Source organism: Pisolithus orientalis (genome assembly GCF_024613125.1).
Source record: "Pisolithus orientalis strain OTSU chromosome Unknown F5J12scaffold_17, whole genome shotgun sequence".
Taxonomy (NCBI): domain Eukaryota; kingdom Fungi; phylum Basidiomycota; class Agaricomycetes; order Boletales; family Pisolithaceae; genus Pisolithus; species Pisolithus orientalis.
Window position 1 is genome coordinate 794277 of NW_026260798.1, and position 19204 is coordinate 813480.

The window sequence follows — 19204 nt, forward strand, 5'->3', positions numbered from 1 at the left end:
ATAAATTTGCCTGAAACTCGGTATCGCACAATGAGTCCCATATGCAAAGGCCCTCAGATTGAAGCACAGAGAGATTATGCATGCTGATGAAGAGAAAAGAATCGAGATTCTTGGGTTTGTTTGGTCCAGGTATAAACCCACCAGGAAGAAGATGTGTTTTCTTGTATTGCTTGCCAGGAGATAGATTGAGGATGATCCAGATATAGAGCCAACAGTCAGACTGTTTGCTCTCATACAACTGAGCACCATTGAGTGACACTGAGAGAACAATGTTGTTCTCCTGGATTTCGCCATCCAGAACAATGCCAAGATAGTCCCACCCTGCAGCAAAATCATCAGTTAATGATGTGAATGTAATTTCTCCGAACTTACCTGCAATGATGTCATTGATTATTGATATCAATCCAGTCTCTCAGAGTTCTGCTAGAACCTGCTGAGTGCACTCATACAGATAGCGCATGTCACAAGCCTGTGCAGGATTGTGATAGAGTGCCTGTAGCTGTGGTCCTAAAGGAATAGTAGTGAATGTCTTGGTGGGGATCTTGTTATGCCCACTGGTGCCCTGCAAGCACTGTTGATTCCAGCAAGAAGACCCACAGATGGGACATTCTTTGAGGTTAACATAGGGCCCCATGAATGCAATGCAGCTGTCAGGGCACATGTTGTGCTGGACATGCTCGACACCCATAAGATGTGCTATGAGAGTTTCAACCTTGTAGAATGATAGTACATCATTGATACCATTTGCAGTAGGAAAGTTTCAAATCATTGACCAGCAAACTTTTTCATATGTCTCCTGCGACAAATGCTCTGTAGCAAGATATATGGATATGCTGTGCCAGGTGGCCAGGATTATCGATTGACATGGGAAGGTGGGGTGGATTACAAAGGTGTATCAATGACTCTGTACTCAGCTTCACAATAGGATCTTCTAAAGTTGCTTGGGAAAGAGCTGTGATAAAATGAAGTGTATCCTTTAGTACCTGAAGAACTGCTTTCTCCTGAAATTCTGAAAGGTTGATTGTGGGATGTGGGCAATGTTCATAGTGGATTTCAACCTGCATGGGAAGTGGAGGTGAGTCAGGCAAATTTTTTTCAGGAAAATGAGGAGGCAAATCAGGCAAATTTTTGTCAGGAAAATGAGGAGGCAAATCAGGCAAATTTTCATCAGGAAAATGAGGAGGCAAATCATGCATATTTTCATCGGGAAAACAAGGAGGCAAATCAGGCATATTTTCATTGGGAAAATGAGGAGGCAAATTGGGCATATTTTCATCAGGAAAATGAGAAGGTGAAGCAGGTCTATTGCCATCAGGCAGGTGGAGATTCTGAAATGGTAGAAGTTACATTGTACAATCAGTAAGTTGATGATAAAACATACCTCAAGTTCTGTATTGTTTTCTGGATGCACTTGGGCATTTTTGGCATGCTTGCAACATCCTATGAAATGGTTAGGGTCCTTGTTTTCCTTGGCTCGTTTGGCTAGTCCACAGCATGCCTCAGCCCTACAAACACTGGGGGGCACAGAATCATCAAAAGCCTGTGGTGAGTCTGGTGCACCTGGGGCAGCCAGTATATTGGAAACATGCTCTCCCAAGAGTCTTGCCAAACATATACATTGCCTTTCCTCATTTGTTGGTGCTTCATTGAGATGTTGTAGCCATGTAGTACAGGTGGACACCTTGTGCAAGTGCCCGAAGCCATATTTCATGTGGACACAATTGTATTGGTCCATAGTGAATACAAGCAGTTGGTGGAAAGTTGCAGAGGACAAGGCAAAGAAAAGCTTCACATGCATGCAAAGTAAAGCTAGTAAAGCATTGCTTTGCATTTTTGCTATTGACCATTGTATCAATGTGGACTTTGCATCACAAAAAAGTTGCATTATCAGATCAAGTAACAAAAACTAAGAATGGGTAATAGTCCTAAATAGGAAATTCATAATGCAGCATTTCTGGCTATGCCTGGACATGTCAAGTTTTCACTGGATCTGAAGCCCATTGTGGCTTTTGTCGTATTCTCCAGGATGCCCAACATTAAACTCCTGACCTCTGTTGGGTGGGCAGCTCAAGTAGTCATCGTCTTCATCAGCTCTGGGGGAATGGCCTTTCTGAAGTTCCTATGATACCAGTCTCACAAAGCTGAGTCTGTAGGTGTACCTGTTGGGAACAGGTCACTTGCAGTTGCATGCATAGCCTGGTGGAGCTCCTCTGCCATAGAGACTCTTTGTTCTTCCAACCTTTGTCTCAGTTCCTCTTCCGAAATGGTCCTTGGGGGCATTTCAGGAACCAAATCTCCATGACCAATTGTCATGGACATTTCTTCTTTATTGTGTGCTTCTTGTTCTTCTTTGAGGACTGATCCAAAAGAAATCTCAGACTTCTGATCTTCTTCTTCTTCTGAACTAAGTGCAACTTCTGAATCCCTAAACTGGGATAGATAAGATAACTTGGGGTTAGTGGCAGTTACCAAAGGACCGAGTCTTCCTAACAGGATGGGCAGTAGCAGTGGATTCCTACCAAGCCCAAGGGGGTTTGGACAAGGAGGGACAGGCAGTCTCAACCTCTGAGGGTTAGACACTTTTATGGATAGTGACAACAAAGGCTGAGGGAGGATTTATTTCTCAAAAGAAACCTGTCAGCATAGGGGGTTATTGGATGGTGTGTGAGTGAATTTACATGTAGGGAAACACAAGTGCTGACTCTAGGGAGGTGATCTATTAAAGCCTAGTGGCTGCCTGTAGAGCAGTGGACTTGATTGAGGGTAGAGGGGTGTTTCTCAATCTTGATATCAAACTGAGAGGTAGAGATGAAAGCAAGTCAGTCTTTACATGTAGGGAGACCAACGAGCCTTGTGATTGAGAGAGAAAGTGGTTTGTTGAAGTTCAGTAACCAGGGATGAGTAGACTTTCATGAAGAGGTCAACAAGTCCCAAAAGCTGCATTGAGTTTTTCGATTTTGTTATGCCTGAGCACAGTGACTTCTTCAAATGGAATAGGCATGAAGCACACAAGGGGGAGTCTACAGGCTGAATGTGACATAACCCCTATGGCTCAGTTATCGCAGTGGTCTGACAGAGGTTTGCTCCTGCTGGTGAGTTCTTCTGAGATCACACAGAGGAGGGAACAAGGATGAGAGTGAAGGGATGAAGCTGAGTTGCAAGCTATTGAAAAACTGAGGATACAAGGTAAAGTATGGGGGTTTATATACTCCTAAGTATGAGTACCATACCAGTCACAATGCATATCCACAGTAATCAACAAAAGCATCAGTCAAATAGATAAGTCAGAACAAGTCATACAGTGTCATATGATGGGGATAGGTATGGAAATGAAGGCTATACTGGCTGTGCAATCAATGCACAGTGAGGAACCAGACACTGGATCTATAGTACAGCATCAGAGCAATATAAACAAATCAGAAGTGAGTCATAAAGTGGAAATGTAACATGTTGTCCATCAAAGAGGGCAGTGGGGGATCAGATCAAGCAGGAGGCGCAGTCTCAACAGGTATTTGAAATACCTTGACAGCTGGAGATCTGAATGAGCCCCTAGGATGGCAATGATTATGAGAGATGTGACAAGGCATGTGATGCACATGACTGAAAAGAGTCAAAAAAGGAAAGACCCCTGATGCAGGCATAACAGTAATAGTACACTGCACCACTCAGTGGAAGGTAGACTCAAGATTTTCACATCAGGTGTCAAGTCCAGGGTGGCCAGGTTCAAGACTGGACTGGAGACTGGTGAGAGTGCAAGGCCAAGGAGTTGGGAACAGAGAGGGGGCAGCAGTTGGATGGTGGACTGATTGGACATAGTGACTGGAGACACAGTGCTATTCCCTTGCAGGGGTTGCAGTCTGAGTCTGAGGCCAAGATGAGAGTCCAGGACTGAAGAAGTACAGGCCAAGTATCTATGAGCTTATATACTAGAGGTAGCTATAGTTCAGAGATTGGTAATGCTGGTCTCACAATGATTGATAATATGATTGGTAAGAACAGTATTAGTAAGGCATGACAAAGGTGACCAGAGACTGGGAGAGAGATGAGGGTGGACCAGGGATGAGGCTGGGTCAGGCTCAACCAAAATGACACTTCATAGTAGCACTGCTTTGTAGTGCCACCCACTGTGAGGAATCTGCATTCCCTAGATGTGTAAGCCCCTATTATCAACCATTCTGTGGCTATCATTATGTCTCCATACTGCTTGCACCCACCACTGTTCACATGCTACCTTCCCACACCCTTGCACCCTCTCACACACTGCTATACCTGTGGTCACTTTGTTCTGGTTACTTCCTTTCCTTCAGACTCTTTCTTTTACCATGGTCTGTGTCTATGCTGCCTGCCTTGCAAACCACTGTGCATGAACTATGTATACTGCTTGCATTGCCAGTACTACACTGTGGAACACACTGAAAATGCCACAAAACCCTACCACTACAAAGTGCTGAGTCCTGCCTTCTAGTTTCAACAGTCCAGAATCCTTTGAGACAAGCAATTCACTCCCTTCATTTTATTGTTGTTATCTAAACCAACTAGCTCATGTTATACAGCTACTTGGATTTTCCTTACACCACACTAGACCAACTGGGGGTAGAGGTTTGGCAAGGCTGAGGCCAGACTGGGTGAATGTGACACTGAATCTGGCCAGGGTCAAGACATGGCTATGACATCAGGTATGACTTCATACTACATATATAGCAACATAATTTAACTACTTGAGTCACCATTCCCTGTCCTCCTGGTGCATCAATTATGATAATTGCAGCATAACTGTGATGCAAGACTGCCTAACTCCCTCCTACCAGTAGTGATGCATCAATGTACTAGTAATGCAGATCTGAGATCTCCCCCCTCCCCTTAGGAGTTTCTTTTCCACAAATCCCCACAGGTAATTTTCATTACTCCTCTGCCTTTTATGTGATTACATAAGCATAAAAACATTGTAGGGAGTTGTATACTCCCTGAGGCTGAAGCAGGATACCATCAGTTAATTCTGCCACCTCCAAGGCAAGCCCCTATCAGTGTTACCCAGTTTGTTGCCTTTGGAATTCTCTCTGCTTGTCACCACATGTATTCTCCTATCCCCTGTCAGCTTCAGAATTTCCCCTGGCCATCAACATGCCATCTAGAGCCATCAGAACATTGATCTGCAATTTTGCAATTGTGTCACCCTAGCCACTGCCCCACCATGTTACCAGTCAGTCTTGTCAGACATCAGTAAAAAACTCTGGTTACCCCTGTTGCCCCAAATTCTGCAAACCTTACTTCACATTCATATGCTCTTCCGTTCAGCACCACTGCCTCTCCCTACAAACTTTGCCTTTCACATCTCACACTGTAGTATGAAATACCCTCATCCTGTGGAAGATGCCCATCCTTTCCTTTGCCTCCCTTGTTTACTACTTACCAGTCCAATTTCATATGTTCCTGTACTTCATAACCCACCCCACTTTATTCTGACTCATACCTATACCCCATGTACTATATAATTCCATCTTGATGTTGGAATATTTGTGAGTCTAAGAGTTCCCAGAGTCTAAAGAGTCTATTTCCTCTACAGTGTCTACAGCATCCTCAGTGCCTCCTGCATCCTCTGCATTCACAAGTCCCTACTTGCATAACCCTCATCTCAGAAATACTGCCAACAAGTCAAGAACACTGTTTGGAATTTCATATACCCAGCTTCTCTGTGTCTCATGCACTTACTGCCTCCCAGAATTAAATTCTGCAACTTACACCTGACTACCTACTTGCCTCTACAGTCATATTCTATTCCCTTTCCCACTCAGCACCCCTTGGGACAAGCCTAGGGAATTCCCTTCAGCTTTCCCCTTAGCCACATGCTTCCCAGAAGTTGTGTCACACAATGCACAGCCACTATTCCCAAAACATGTCCTCATTTTGCATGTGCCTGATATCCAACATTCCCACACACTGCCCTCATTGCCCCCAGCCTCCCCTTCCTTCCTGGGCTCTGTCCCTGCCCTGTGGGCATTGCATATGATAGTTAAATGTACTATAATTGTATTAGACCATAAATAAATGCTTTTCTGCCCATCCTAATGGGCATAAATGGTTGGAAAGTGTAATGGGGGAAAAACTGACAAAGTTGACACCTTTTTGATATATTGGACATATCTATCTAGTTATTATGTCCCTTTAAAGGGGCCATGTGTGCCTACAACATATCAAAAGTTCATAGGCTGGGATGGGATGCTCCAAGTGTAGTGGCACAATTGCCTCCTCCCTGTGTTACACCCTGGAAATATTTTTCTGTGCTTTGTGGCACTGGTAATGTAATTGGGCATGGTGTAGTAGTTGAGTTTACAAAGGAAATATCATCTATATATTATACAATAACATGGTAGTGTAGCTGTGCAAGGTAACAGTGATGCAATCAAGTGGGTGTGGCAGTGCAGTTGCACGGCCGCAACACATAAAAACGCGGTTGAATGTGCACGGTGGTGTGGCAGTGCGGCTGCAAAAGGTAATGACGCGGTCGAATGGGCGCGGTGGTGTGGCGGTGCGGCTGCAAAAGGTAATGACGCGGTTTGGGCGCGGTAGTGTGGCAGTGCGGCCGCGAAAAATAAATGTGCAGATTTTACGCCAGAAGGTATGCCACGAGTCGTGCCTGCGGGCTTGTCTTCAGCAGCAGCAGGAACCGAATCAATCACATCTCTTCTGCGGTAGCGGTGAGACCTCAGGGATGGAGTTGTATCACTACCTTACCATCGGACGCCTTAGGATTCACCGAGCGCGACAATCACAGTAGCAGTAAATCAGTTAATCGCATTAATGGGGAACGTGACTCGTCCGCCGTTTTCTGGGAGACATGCAAACGCGATATAGGATTCTTTGACATGCCTACAGGATTGGCGTGAAACCGTCGCTGGAGGGTTACTTCATAATATCTCATGGCTGACGACACCCTTCTGTGTGCTCATCGCACTGAACCTAGCTGGGCATTACTACCACGTCTATATCGTCCCACCAGAATTCGTCAACCTCTCGTTCTCGTCAATGGCAGCGGCTGCTACGCCTCCAATGGGAGCTTACTCTTGGACATCATCCACGCACGCATGTCTCGATGTAGGATGCACGGCCCGAGGTACGTCACACCACTTCTCCCTTTGTGTGGATGTATACTTGACGTCCAGCAGAGCGCACCTCACTGCCGCATATGTAACTATTGCATGCTCAAATCTGATCATCACTGTTTCCGTGAGTCCCCATTGCCCTTTCCCGCAACTGATGACACATCACGTGTAGTGTCAGTACCTTCCTCTGGTTCAACAATGCCGAGTGCTGGGCGTCTGGTGCACAGGGATCCATCCATGCGTAGGCCTATAAAACGAACGCCATCTCGTCCTCTTCATGTATGTGTGCATCTCTTCAACTTGACATTCCATGTCGCTGATGCGAATGGTTGTGAACCGTTGCTGACGTAGGGCATACCTCGTCCTTACCACCTCCATTTACACCATTCTCGGATTCACGCTTGCCGTACGACCCTTCCCCTCTCCCCGCCTCCTGCCTCATACTTCCCTCCTCGTCAACACCACCATAATCATGTCTCTCTATCAGCTCTGGACTCCTCACTCGTTTCTTCTTTTTCTTCATCGCGACTTATATTCTCTCTTTTGTTCTCTCCCCTGCCGTCGTTGTTATGCTCGCTTGGCACTTGTGGGGGGTCGCCTGCGGTGAAACCGCTGTCGAGCCACAAGACCATGGGGTGTTTGCGAAACGGGCTAAAGAGAGGAGCGATGTGCGTTCCTCTTCGTCACGTTGAGCGCGATCCGAGGAGGGCCGTGGCCCGGCAGCGTTTGTTTCTTTGTTCCTCGTACTTTGAAGTCTGGACGTCCTGTCCGAAACCTAGACGGATAAGGTGAATATTGGCACGGTGGCGCATGTTCCACGTTCGGTCTCAACTCTCGAAAATGGCGTAGCACCTGACCACTCTCTGACGCAATATTTCAATTGCATATTCGGTACTTTCGAAGTCGCTGCCTCTGTACCAACAGACGTGAAAAATGTTTGGTAATGTATTTTGAAGCCTATTAGGTGGATGAGCTTAACTTTGTTGTCATTGGACGTGCCGTTTGTTTCTGTATTCAGTCTCGACTCTCACCTGGCTGCTCTCCGTGATTCGCCCACGGATGACTGTGAATGAAAGGGAACTAGTCGAACGGGATTGATCCGACTATGCTATACCAGATGGACTCTAACCAATGTAAAAAAGCAGCCCAACTCTTGCTCATTTACCTTCAGTATACTCAACTGCCAAGTCAACGACCATCATGTATGAGCATCTCTCGACGAGTTTCTATTTGGGGTCTGATAATCCTCCTCTTGCCCAGCATGGCTAGTCTCTACGTTGTCCTCTTATGCGATGCCGGGAATCTCTACGTGGCTGTTTTCACTATCCAAGCCCCCAACGACGACCCCATCAAGTATCTAGAGGGACTTCCAGCAGTGCTAACCGGTGATTGCTATGAGCTGGGCAACGAGACTCCCGTCGAAGATTGCTTCATCAAGGTCAGTCAGCCAGGCGGAACTGTGTACCGATGTGCACCACTTGATGGTCACACCTAAACAGAAAGTGTATGCTGACATTCTGTGACGAACCATGGGTATAGCTGATGAAGGGTTCTTTGATCAGTAGAGGCTCATCGAAGCCACTTAGCCAACTTGGATTCGGGAAGTATGTATCCTCAGGCTCTGTCCCGGGGATTTTGTTTTTACGTAAAAATAGCAAGAAAAAAAAAGAAACAGAGTTTCGTTTCTTGACTCCATTGGACATAACCATCAGGTCTCAGGCCTCAGGTACGTCTTGCGCCTATGTATGTACTTGACCTCCTCAGCAGTAATTACTTCTATGGCACAGGGCACTACTCATGAGAATTGGCTTGGAAGTCGCAGTCTTGAAGGTGCTTCATTCAAACGCAAACACAACATCCTGCGTTTCCGTCGTTCTTCGTGCACCCGCTATACTTACCCATTCGTATTCGTGGACGTGATGATGGGGTGTGGGGTGGTACATCTGAGTCTGCCGGGGGGGGGGGATGAAGATGGGGGAGACACGACTGTGAGCCCGTCGGAGAATGAAATTGCCTTGCCAGGGTTAAATCGGATCCTATATACCCACTGCGAGCGTATGTTTGCGGTCTTAGAATGGTCTGCCGCAGAGTCCCAACCGAGCAGGGACAACCTTACATATTGATCCCCGCCTTTCTTTCGCAACCCTTCAGTTGGATATGTCCTGTGATAACGAATATAAACAGAAGCTCCTGTGTATCCGCCCCGTGCGATCAAATACGTAAACCCGATGATACCTCCGTCACCAGTGGGTTTGGCGAAGGCAGCGGCGCCGCGGAGGTAGAGCTTTAGGACGTCGAAGGGTCGTGCAGGGGATGCATGTGTCAAAAGTCAGGACTCGAATCAGCAAAGAGAATGGAGGATGGAATTTGTAGACTTCTCGAACCAGCGGGATGTAGATGGGATGCTTCGTTTCGTCTCAAATCTTCCCTTGTCCGACTCGGGCGCAACTTGCGCGTAACCTGGAACAATGAAGAACGCTACCAGTAGGGCATGAACTGAACGTTTATTCCTAGAGGGCCCTGGCGAAAATAATGGCACTCGACATCAATTTCATGAAGCCATGGGACTGAAAGACACGACTATTAAGAGCGGGAATATCATTCAAGCGGTATCAGAAAAGGGAATGACGAGCCTATAGGAGGAACAGAATATCCGATACGTCAAGCGTCATTCCACAGACCTGGTTTAGTAAGCGTTTCAAGGGATACAGCCTCGGCATCACTGCTCTCTCTTCCCGCCGCTTGCTTTGGAAACATGCTGAAATCACCTAGTTTTGTTTCCGTATTCTCAATTACAGCACCATCGCTGTGAGGGTATCGTACTGTGTCCCTTTCCAAATCGACGGTGATTATGGATGTGAGCTCCGGTGGAGTAGGGGTCGTAGTTTTTTCAGGGCTGATGCGGAAGAGGAAAGCGACAAGCACACTCAAGTTTGCCACAATCAAACTAATTGATGACTGGTGAAACAAACGATTGAGTCTGCACTGTACCGGAATGGCTAACAGAGCTCAGAATCATACCTCAACTATAGCAGTCAAGCCTTCTTTCAACCCACCATCAGAAAGTACATAGTATGCGTGGGTAAGGCTGACGACAGTGGTTATACCAGATGTCGAAAAAACAGACATAAGTCGGATCTTTTGAGCCTTGTTGAGTCTGATTTTGCAAATCAGATGGAATGGTGCTAGTATTAAAATCGTGTCGCTGAGCACGTCGGCTGGATGGAGCAAGTTAAGCAGACCATTCAGTTCGTGCTCTACACAGCAGGCTCACTGATTATTTGCGTAATGGCAGGGTTCCTACCTAGGTCGCACTGAGGGCGTGGTTGCATTTTCCAACTACTTTGGGCTGCACAAGTCCAAAAGATTTGGGCACCAAGGATCATCCATGCAACCATAAATGCGATGGCGGTGCATACCAGCCATCTCCTTAGCGGGCCAGGAAAAGTCATTCGCACGACCGTGAATAACATCGAGATCCTGGATGACCTAAAAACATTCTGAGATTGCCCGAGACCGGAGATACAAGATCGTTATCTCACCAAACAACTGCATAGAAGATCTGTGAGACTCTATAAAATGTTTTTGAGCATGCTGCAACGCTTGTTTATTAAAAGAATGCACGTATAATACAATATCACCCTTGTATCTTGAGGAAATCGAGCTAGCATTGTACAGTCAGTCAACTAGGTGGGCTCTGGCACAAAACATGTCGTCCTCACCATAGTCATACAAATACAGCCAATCTACCACCAAATGACTGATATTAAATCCCATGGCAAGCACTGCCCATGCGTCATCTAGCCAGAGACGGCCTTGCCTCACCCGCACGGACAAACGGAAGTGAAGTAGCCACCTATCGCAGTGATGGACAAGACCGTACCGACAACTTCAGATTTGTCAGTGGCATCCTAAATAGTTCTCAAGTAAATTGCTACCTTCGATTTGTAGAATTGTTGGTCCAGAAGGCGACATGTCAACTTGGGAAGCGGGGGGGAGGCTTAGAATACCATACATCTTTATTTCTGATGCTTTTCTTTGTACTAAGGATCACTTAAGGTTCCAACAATGTCGGAAACCTCAACGTTACCCATGCTGTGCGTTATTAGTCACAGTTCATTCCCTGTGATGGGAGTTAATCAGGAAGGAAGATTAATGCAATTGAAGTCATACTTACTTCCCGTGGCATATTTCAAGTGCCATCAGCCACCAGAGCAATTGGAAGCTCCTCGATGCATTGAGATTTCAGGTGATACTGTCAGTTCAGTGTTCCGAAAACGTTGAGGTGGTTTGAGCGGCTTGGGAGTCGATTATGTAATACGTATAACGTTACTGTGAAGGTCCATCAAATATTCGAGCAGTACCCTGTGTGCCTGATTGTTGTCAACCAGCTGCATCTGCAAGACGGTCGAATTATAGCATGCGCTTCAGACAGTTTTTGAATTGTTTGAGAGCTCGGCACGCACTGTTACTGATGCTAAGCGCTCTAACGGTGCTCTTAGAGCACTAAGCGATTTGCAGATGTGTGTGATGCTTGCTGGCACCTGCAACAACGCGCAGTTTCTGTATCCGTCATAGTACGACAGTATCTTTGTCACACAGGGAGCATACTACGGGGTTGGAACGGATGAGGCTGTTTGGATTTGTTCCTTGGGTCGGATGCTGAATGTATTAGAGTAAAAGGTGGTCGGAAGTGCGCCTACTCACAAATCAACGGCAAATTCTTATCCAAACCTCCAAGTACACAAAATCACTGCTAGACAATCGTCGGACTCACCATCCGCCGCTCTTAAGCAGTGCGTTTGAAGTGTTGGCGAAACTCGTGCTAGTGCACTGAGTACTCGTGTGGGAAGTATGATTTTTTTATAGTGAGTACATTTAACACGACTGGCCTCGTGTCCTTACAGGCTATTGTATATGCACCTACCATCGCAGCCGATGTACGGATAACGGGTTGATGTGCATGGCGCTCGCGTACGGTCATGTAGGTGGTGAGCATATATTTTCTCGCATGCTGCGTTCTTTGATGTCCCCTTGTTCGTACCCAGTACTTCCGCCATTGCCAGTTACCACGACACAGGCATTGCCAGCAAATACTGATAAGATATGGCCCCAATTCTTTCTCAGGCGACGCTATTATTGAGTGTTGATCCGAGGACTGCACAGTAGCCACTATGCTCCTTCTGTGGCTGCCCTTTACCTGTCGCAGGTGCACCCCCTCCACGGCTGTACGCACACACCACATATATCTTGTCTATCCGACCACACTCGGATCACATCAATACTGTTGTTCAGGCCGTCTATTCGACTACCACCCCACACACACCATATGCCATCAAGTTCCTCCGGCCGAAGTACATCTCACCGTGACAATACTAGAGCTATATAAGGGATATTCGTTCGCAGGTGCATCGGGACCGTAGGCACATTCATCGTTTGCACAGGATCCTGCTACGGACCTCAAAGAGTACGTTGCCTCGGTCGAAAAACAACTATTGGAGAAGTTGTGTTTCGCACAGCTGAACATTGAAGACACTCGGAACTAACTCATCCTCCTGACACCCAGCGCAGCTGACTTCCCAGTGGGTCAAAATCCAGTTGTGTAACAGCATACGCATTACACATATCCAAGCTGTCCAGCACGGTGGCATCTAATTAACAGGCCCAAGATCCCACACGTTCCGTGTTCCTCTCGAATCGCTTTAACATATCTATGGAGTAAGCGACGCCAAGTTGCGACTTCGATCAAAATGGTTCCTCCAGCAACGGCTGTAACAAGGCAAGTTTATCGAGATGGGTGGTATAAGAGGCATGGTCAGTGTCCCCATGTACATAGCCGATGGAATGCAGGCTACACGTGCTAACATGCATTGAAATCTAAATGATCACGTACCAAGTCTCATCATTGCGAGGTCGAAGTGAGTGTCCAAAGGTGGTAGGCTGACCCGGAAGGCAGCTCCGACCTCTGCCCAGCCGCCCATATAAACTCTGCACAGCCAGTCGTCCACTCTGCCCGCCCACCTTCCTCTTCACCATCATTATCGACATACTATGCACGCACACACCCTCCGACCCCACTCAATATCACGATTGATGGGCGATGTCGAATACTGATTTTTCACGTGCGAATAACGACAACGAGCCTCATGTACTCCTCGCAGAACGCGCTGGCCCTGACGAACAGGAGAGGCTCGGCAGACGGGGGGTTGTACGGAACAATCCTTTGGCCTAGTTGAGACTCGTCGGATGGTCACACAGACATGCTCTGCTGATCATCCGAATCTGCGACTTGAGTAGCTATCGCAGCACGGCATTTCAATACCTCATGGGATATGTAGGAATGTCAGCGATCTCATCGATGCTGTTCCGCAGCCGAAAGAGTACGTACATTGGGCCCAAGTTGCGTTAGTTTATCGTTCTCTTTCGAGGGATGACATCTCACCTCTACGATATGCCACGCACCAACACCTTGCTTTGATTATCTATCGTTTCCAATTGATGCGATGTATCCGCTTCTGGCTTGGTATCGTTGGCGAAGATAACACCAAGTCGGCCCTCTCGCTCGACACCGAGCAACAAGGTGTATTGTGAAACACTTGATCCACTTCTGGCAAAACATATGGAGGACCATTCGCAATCGCTGCAGCCTACTCTTCGTCAGTCGTGACTTTTTCCATTGTTTCTCTCGTACGTTTAGTCAGCCTGATAGGGTACAGATTCATTATCTTCCGCTGTGCATGTGATCACATTGAGACATAGCTTACTTACCGAGCTCATAGGACACCAGAAGAGTGTTTGCAAATGCTATGTAGTTGTTGGATGAGTCAGGAGCTAATATCTATGACTATGGCGCAGGCCACTACTCACGGAGAATTGGCCTGGAAGCCGCCATCTTGACAGTGCTTCATTCGAGCACGAACACGGTGGGGTTAAATGACATGACAGTAGAACGACATCCTGCGATTCCATCATTCTTTACGTACCCGTCGTAGTCACTCGATCATATTCATATTGGTGGATGCGATGGTGGGATGATGACATGGTACGTCTGAGTCTGACGGGAAGGGGATAAGGATGGAAGAGAAACATATATAAAGCCTGTGGGGGAACCTGGTTGGAGGAGACGGAAATGGCCTTGATTGAATCGGATTCTACTCACCTACTCCGATTGCATGTTGCAGCTATAGAGATGTCTGTCGCGAAGCCCCGGCCGAGCAGGGCCAACGCCTACAGGTTAGTTCGCGCGATCCATTCGCAATCCTTCAATCCAGTAACCACAAATATAGACAAGAGTTCCTACAAGTCCGTCCCGTGTAATCGGAGATGTAAAACTTGACGATGCCTCCGTAACTAATGGGTACTGGAAAAGGCATTGGCACTGCGTAGGCAGCGCTTTGGGCCGCCGAAGGGTCGCTCGGGAAGAGCACGTGAAGTCGGAACTAGAATCAGTGGAGAACGGGGGATGGAATTTACGGACTCTGAGAGCCGAAGAAAAAACAGATCAAGTGTTCCGTTCCGTTTCGAATCTTTTCTTATCTGACTCAGGTGCAAGTGGGTGACTTACGGCCAGCTTCCGAAGGCGAAGAACAATGAAGTCGAGGATAAGGGGAACGAAAGATACAATTTGCAGATTCGTCGAACCGGCGAAATATAGGCTGGATGTTTCACTTCGAATCTTTCCTTGTCCGACTCGGGTGGAAGTGAGCACCTACAACTAGCTTCGAGAGCAATGGAAGACGGAGAGCTCTACCGGTGGAGCATGCTTGTTTTGAGTGATAGGTCCATAACCAGAGGAAGGCAATGACCCCAGATATCGACTTCATAATGTCAAGCCCATGTGGCCGGAGGGGGCTAGTCACGTAGAACCGGGAATATCGTTCAAGTAGTAACAGAAAAAGAATGAAAAGTACCATAGGGACAATGTAGATGACGGTATATCAAACACATCCGTCATAGAACGGACCTGTGGTCTTTTCCAAATCGGCTGCGAGCCGATGGTGACTATGGACTTGAGTTCCGGCAGAGCAGGGGTTGTGGTTTCTTCAGTGCTGATGCGGAAGAAAGAAAGCGACAACTACCCTCAAGTTCGCCACGATCAAGCTAATTGACACCTGGTCAAGCAAAGGATTGAGTCTGCGCTGTACTGGAATGGCTAACGGAGCATAGAACCATACCTCAACAGTAGCAGCCATGATCGCTTTCAGCCCACCATCATTAAGCGCGTAATATGCATGGCTAAGGCTGACGACGGTGGTAACAGCAGACGTCGAAAACATAGACAGAAGTCGGATCTTCTGAGCCTTAGTGAGCTTGACGTTGTAAATCAGACGGAACGGTGCCAGTATTAAGATTGTGTCACTGAGCACGTCGGCTGGACATAGCAAGTAAGACGGTCCATCTCGTTGGCGCTGCACACAACAGACTCACTAATTACCTGCGCAATGACAACGTTCCTACCTATATCACACTGAAGGACGTGTTGGGATTTTCCAACCACTTTCTGCTTCACAGGTCCACAAGATTTCCGCGCCAAGGATCATCCATCCAACCATAAACACGATAGCGGTGAGCACTAACGTCTTCCTAAGTGCGCCAGGGAAAGTCAGTCGCACGACCGTATATAAAATGGAGATCCTAGACGACCTAAAATCATTGTGAGATTGCTCGTGATCGGAGAGACGAGATTTCTATCTCACCAAACGACCGCATAGGAGAACCTGTGCGTTTCTATAGAGTATGTTTGAGCATGCTGTGATGCTGATTTGTTATCAGGAATGCACATATAATACGATGCCACCCTTGTATTTTGAGGAAATCGAGCTATTGTAGTACATAGTCAGCAAGACTTGCTCTGGCAGAAAAAACGACATCGTCACCGGAGTCGTCCAGATACAACCAGCCTATTACCATCCAAATAATAAGTGAATACCATGGTAAGCGCAGCCCATGCGTCGTCGAGCCGGAGACGGCGGTGTCGTGTCCGGACGAATAAACGGAATGAAGTGACCACCGTCGCAGCGATGGGCAACACCGTACCGACAGCTTTAGATTTGTCAGTGGCATCCTAAGTAGTTCTGAAGCTCGCTACCTTCGGTTTGCTCAATTGTCGGTCCAGAGGACATGTTCACTTAGGAGAGAGGGGGGATAGCGAGGAAGGCTTAGAACACTACACGTATTGTCTGATCCTATTCTTTGTACATGTAGCAGGATCCAATTCTGGCTCCACCGGTTTCCTCGATTGAATGACGGGGCGTTGTGCATGTCGTACCCATCAACACCGCTCGTGCTGGACGAATTATGTACTTAGTACGGCCCCCTCGAAATAGAATTGCAGTCATACACACCTCCACGCCCGAGAACAATCTGGGATACTGGTCTGTCATAACCGGTTCCAAAGCTATCGACCAACAGACATACCAGTGGCGCTAGAAACAAACATGGACTCCGCACGGAAGTTGCCCGTTCCCCTAAGCTCCGGGTTCGCATCAGATTTAGTTTATCAAGGTAGGATCCAACACTACTCAGTGATGGAGTGGACCTCTGCTTCCGCAGACATGTCATGGGGTTCGATCGAATGAGGCTGTTGGGCCTTGGCTTGGGATTTGGTCCTTGCGTCAGACACAGGAGATGTTAGAAGGCGACCGTAGAAATCAACAGCAAATTCTTATCCACACTATATTCTCGAGTAGTACTGACGAAAGCGCCCTCGTGCAATGACGTGATTGTCTATTTGGACTACATAGTACGGATTCTCGGGGGTGCACAGCTTGTGCCACGTTCGTTGAGCACGCGTGTACGCAGGAAATGTGGCCTCTGCCAACTGTCTTTATAGCGCATCATAGTAGTCTGTGTGTGTGACGAATGTTGTAGCTGAACAGCTCTGCGTACAAATCATCTCGGAGAGGTCATCGTTCCACTCTAGGAAGGGGTGGTAAGCGAACGGTCTGATCCATTACCCGGATCCCACTATTTCAGTCGTTGCCTGCCCAGATACTCAAACTTGACAGATTCCCGGATGATTGACACGACACGAGAAAATGCACCACTGGATGCGACCTGGCAATGGCTGCATGTCTGCCCTTACGAGACTCAGGCATAGCTAGTCATAAGAGGAAGAGGAAATGACCTAATCTGTCTCACAGGTGGAGAGATGCAATTCTCGACACTCCAGCATTTGGACTATTGTCATCATCCTAGACCAGTGTTGTGTTGGGGCACTCACCGCATCTGCAATAGGTACGTCCTCCCCCAGTCGACCGAAATGCGCCCTGTTTTGCTCGCTCTGTGTTGTACTTCACGTGTTTGAGCGTCAGCGGGGTTGCAGAGGTGACGTTAGATGGGGCGGCCTGTAGATGTGTCGTGCGCGGGCAAAGTGGGCCCACAAGGTCTAGAGAGTAGTGAGACGTCTGCAAAAGGTGTTTATTAGACTACGAGACGCCAGACCAAGACATGTACTTGAGTCTTCGTACACGTCGACGGTCTTGATGGGGTCATCGTCGTCGTGGATGGTCCTCCATGCTTGCGATGAGTTAGAACTTGCACTGAATATTAGATTGCCCTGTGTCCATCTAATGATCCGTCTGTAACGTTAAGTGCAGCGAAGATGAGTCACTGTGGAGATGAGATCGTCATGAAAGTTGGTTTTACTTGAGTGGCACACCGACGAGTCCGGAATACCAGTCGACCACGCCGACATCGGATTCGGGCAGTGCCCACCTTACCGCCGCCAATGACAGCGACGGGAAGAGCAGCCTTCAGTGCAGCATTGAGTCAAAGCGAGGATTTTTTCAGCACTCCAGCTCCGAGGTCTTGTAGTGCACTCCTATGCACTCCTACGAGGCTACGTATCGACAAGTCAGGCGCCGCACGTTTCGATGGATGAGATATTTGCCGGTGACGATATCGCTGTCGTACTACATCTTACCTCTCCCATCTCGTTGGAGTGGGCACGTGTTGACGTGCCTACTGATGAACATGAGACGAGGGTGCGACCCGGATTTGCTTTATGATCGCGTAAGGCCTTAGTTTTGTTGGCAGGTTTGGATTCAGATCCTGGTGAGGGTATCGGCAAGTGTGAGGACATGGTGGAACCCAAAGACCTGGCGGGACCGATGGCGGGGCAGAGGGCACTTGATGCATACGCTGGATAATTTCCTGGGATTAGATGATTATAGATATGCCAATACGTTACTATGTCTTCCTTCGACACGTTTCCACCAACCCTTACCCTACGTGTGACCTCGTGCAGACGAAAACCGGATCTTGTGGAGCTCAGGGATCATTACTGAGACCTGCACTGCCAAATCCTCATCGATATCCTGATCTTGAAGAACACGATGTGACTGTGGTCGCGTGGACTGATCGATATCGATATAGTTTGAGGAACGTGTAGGCCATATATTGGGCGCCGCGAGCAAGTCTGCAATGCATCGTTCTTTTCCCCTCTAAGCTCCAGGACGAACTGTGTTAGCGGGTTTGTTAGCGATGACGATGGGTGCGTACCAGCAGTCAGAGAGGCTGAGGCGGCCCTACTGACAGTTCGCTGTGGCGGTTAAGGTGCGAAACGGATTGAAAACGGATTTCAGAGTGAAGGAGATGCAGTAGCCTTTGCGGGCGAAAGCCAGGTCATAGGAGCACATAAATACAGTGGCGAAATCCGTCGATGGAAGATTGAAGACGGGCAGCAACAGGGTCCAACCATGAAAGCAAATACTTATGTGTGTTGTCGTTTCACAGGATGGCCGTTGGATCGCGGCTGGAGACTACAGATACACGGCAATCCTTTGGAATGCAGCCACTCATGAAAAAGTGCGCGAGTTCAAAGGACTCGACGGCTATGTATACGGAATCGATATCTCGAGCGACGGTACTAAACTTGCCACTGCGGACGAGAGCAACGTCCAGATGTTCAGCATCACTTCCGGCGAACGACTTCACCCTCCCCTCCCACATCCTGGCGTTATTAGTGTCAAGTTCTCTCCGGACGGCACTCGATTTGCGACTGTCTCGACGATACTTGGTTTCCGTGTCTACAGCACCAATGATGCCAATATCTTGTTCGATTCAGGAGGACGCGGTTGCACCACCGGCTATCCGCGCCCTTC

At 47.8% G+C, this 19204-nt stretch overlaps 4 protein-coding genes across 4 annotated transcripts; 2 read left to right on the plus strand and 2 right to left on the minus strand.

Annotated features, from left to right (window-relative positions):
• Nucleotides 1-7612: 7612 nt before the first annotated feature.
• Nucleotides 7613-7771, plus strand: F5J12DRAFT_705774 (uncharacterized protein; the record flags this gene model as incomplete). The annotated part of the gene is made up of 1 exon (XM_051740565.1): nucleotides 7613-7771. A coding segment is annotated over one exon (159 nt), but the record flags the coding sequence as incomplete, so codon positions are not given.
• A 1990-nt stretch (nucleotides 7772-9761) lies between these two features.
• On the minus strand, nucleotides 9762-10680 carry F5J12DRAFT_722404 (uncharacterized protein; the record flags this gene model as incomplete). Its single annotated transcript, XM_051741371.1, has 4 exons — nucleotides 9762-10058; nucleotides 10122-10318; nucleotides 10375-10589; nucleotides 10643-10680. Coding segments are annotated over 4 exons (747 nt in total), but the record flags the coding sequence as incomplete, so codon positions are not given.
• A 1355-nt stretch (nucleotides 10681-12035) lies between these two features.
• On the plus strand, nucleotides 12036-12961 carry F5J12DRAFT_837767 (uncharacterized protein). Its single transcript, XM_051746014.1, has 2 exons — nucleotides 12036-12084; nucleotides 12228-12961. Exon 2 carries the CDS (start codon nucleotides 12275-12277, stop codon nucleotides 12521-12523), a length of 249 nt encoding a protein of 82 aa, XP_051599278.1. The 5' UTR covers nucleotides 12036-12084; nucleotides 12228-12274; the 3' UTR covers nucleotides 12524-12961.
• Nucleotides 12962-15142: 2181 nt separating this feature from the next.
• Nucleotides 15143-15742, minus strand: F5J12DRAFT_722180 (uncharacterized protein; the record flags this gene model as incomplete). Its single annotated transcript, XM_051741349.1, has 3 exons — nucleotides 15143-15211; nucleotides 15275-15498; nucleotides 15598-15742. Coding segments are annotated over 3 exons (438 nt in total), but the record flags the coding sequence as incomplete, so codon positions are not given.
• Nucleotides 15743-19204: the final 3462 nt, after the last annotated feature.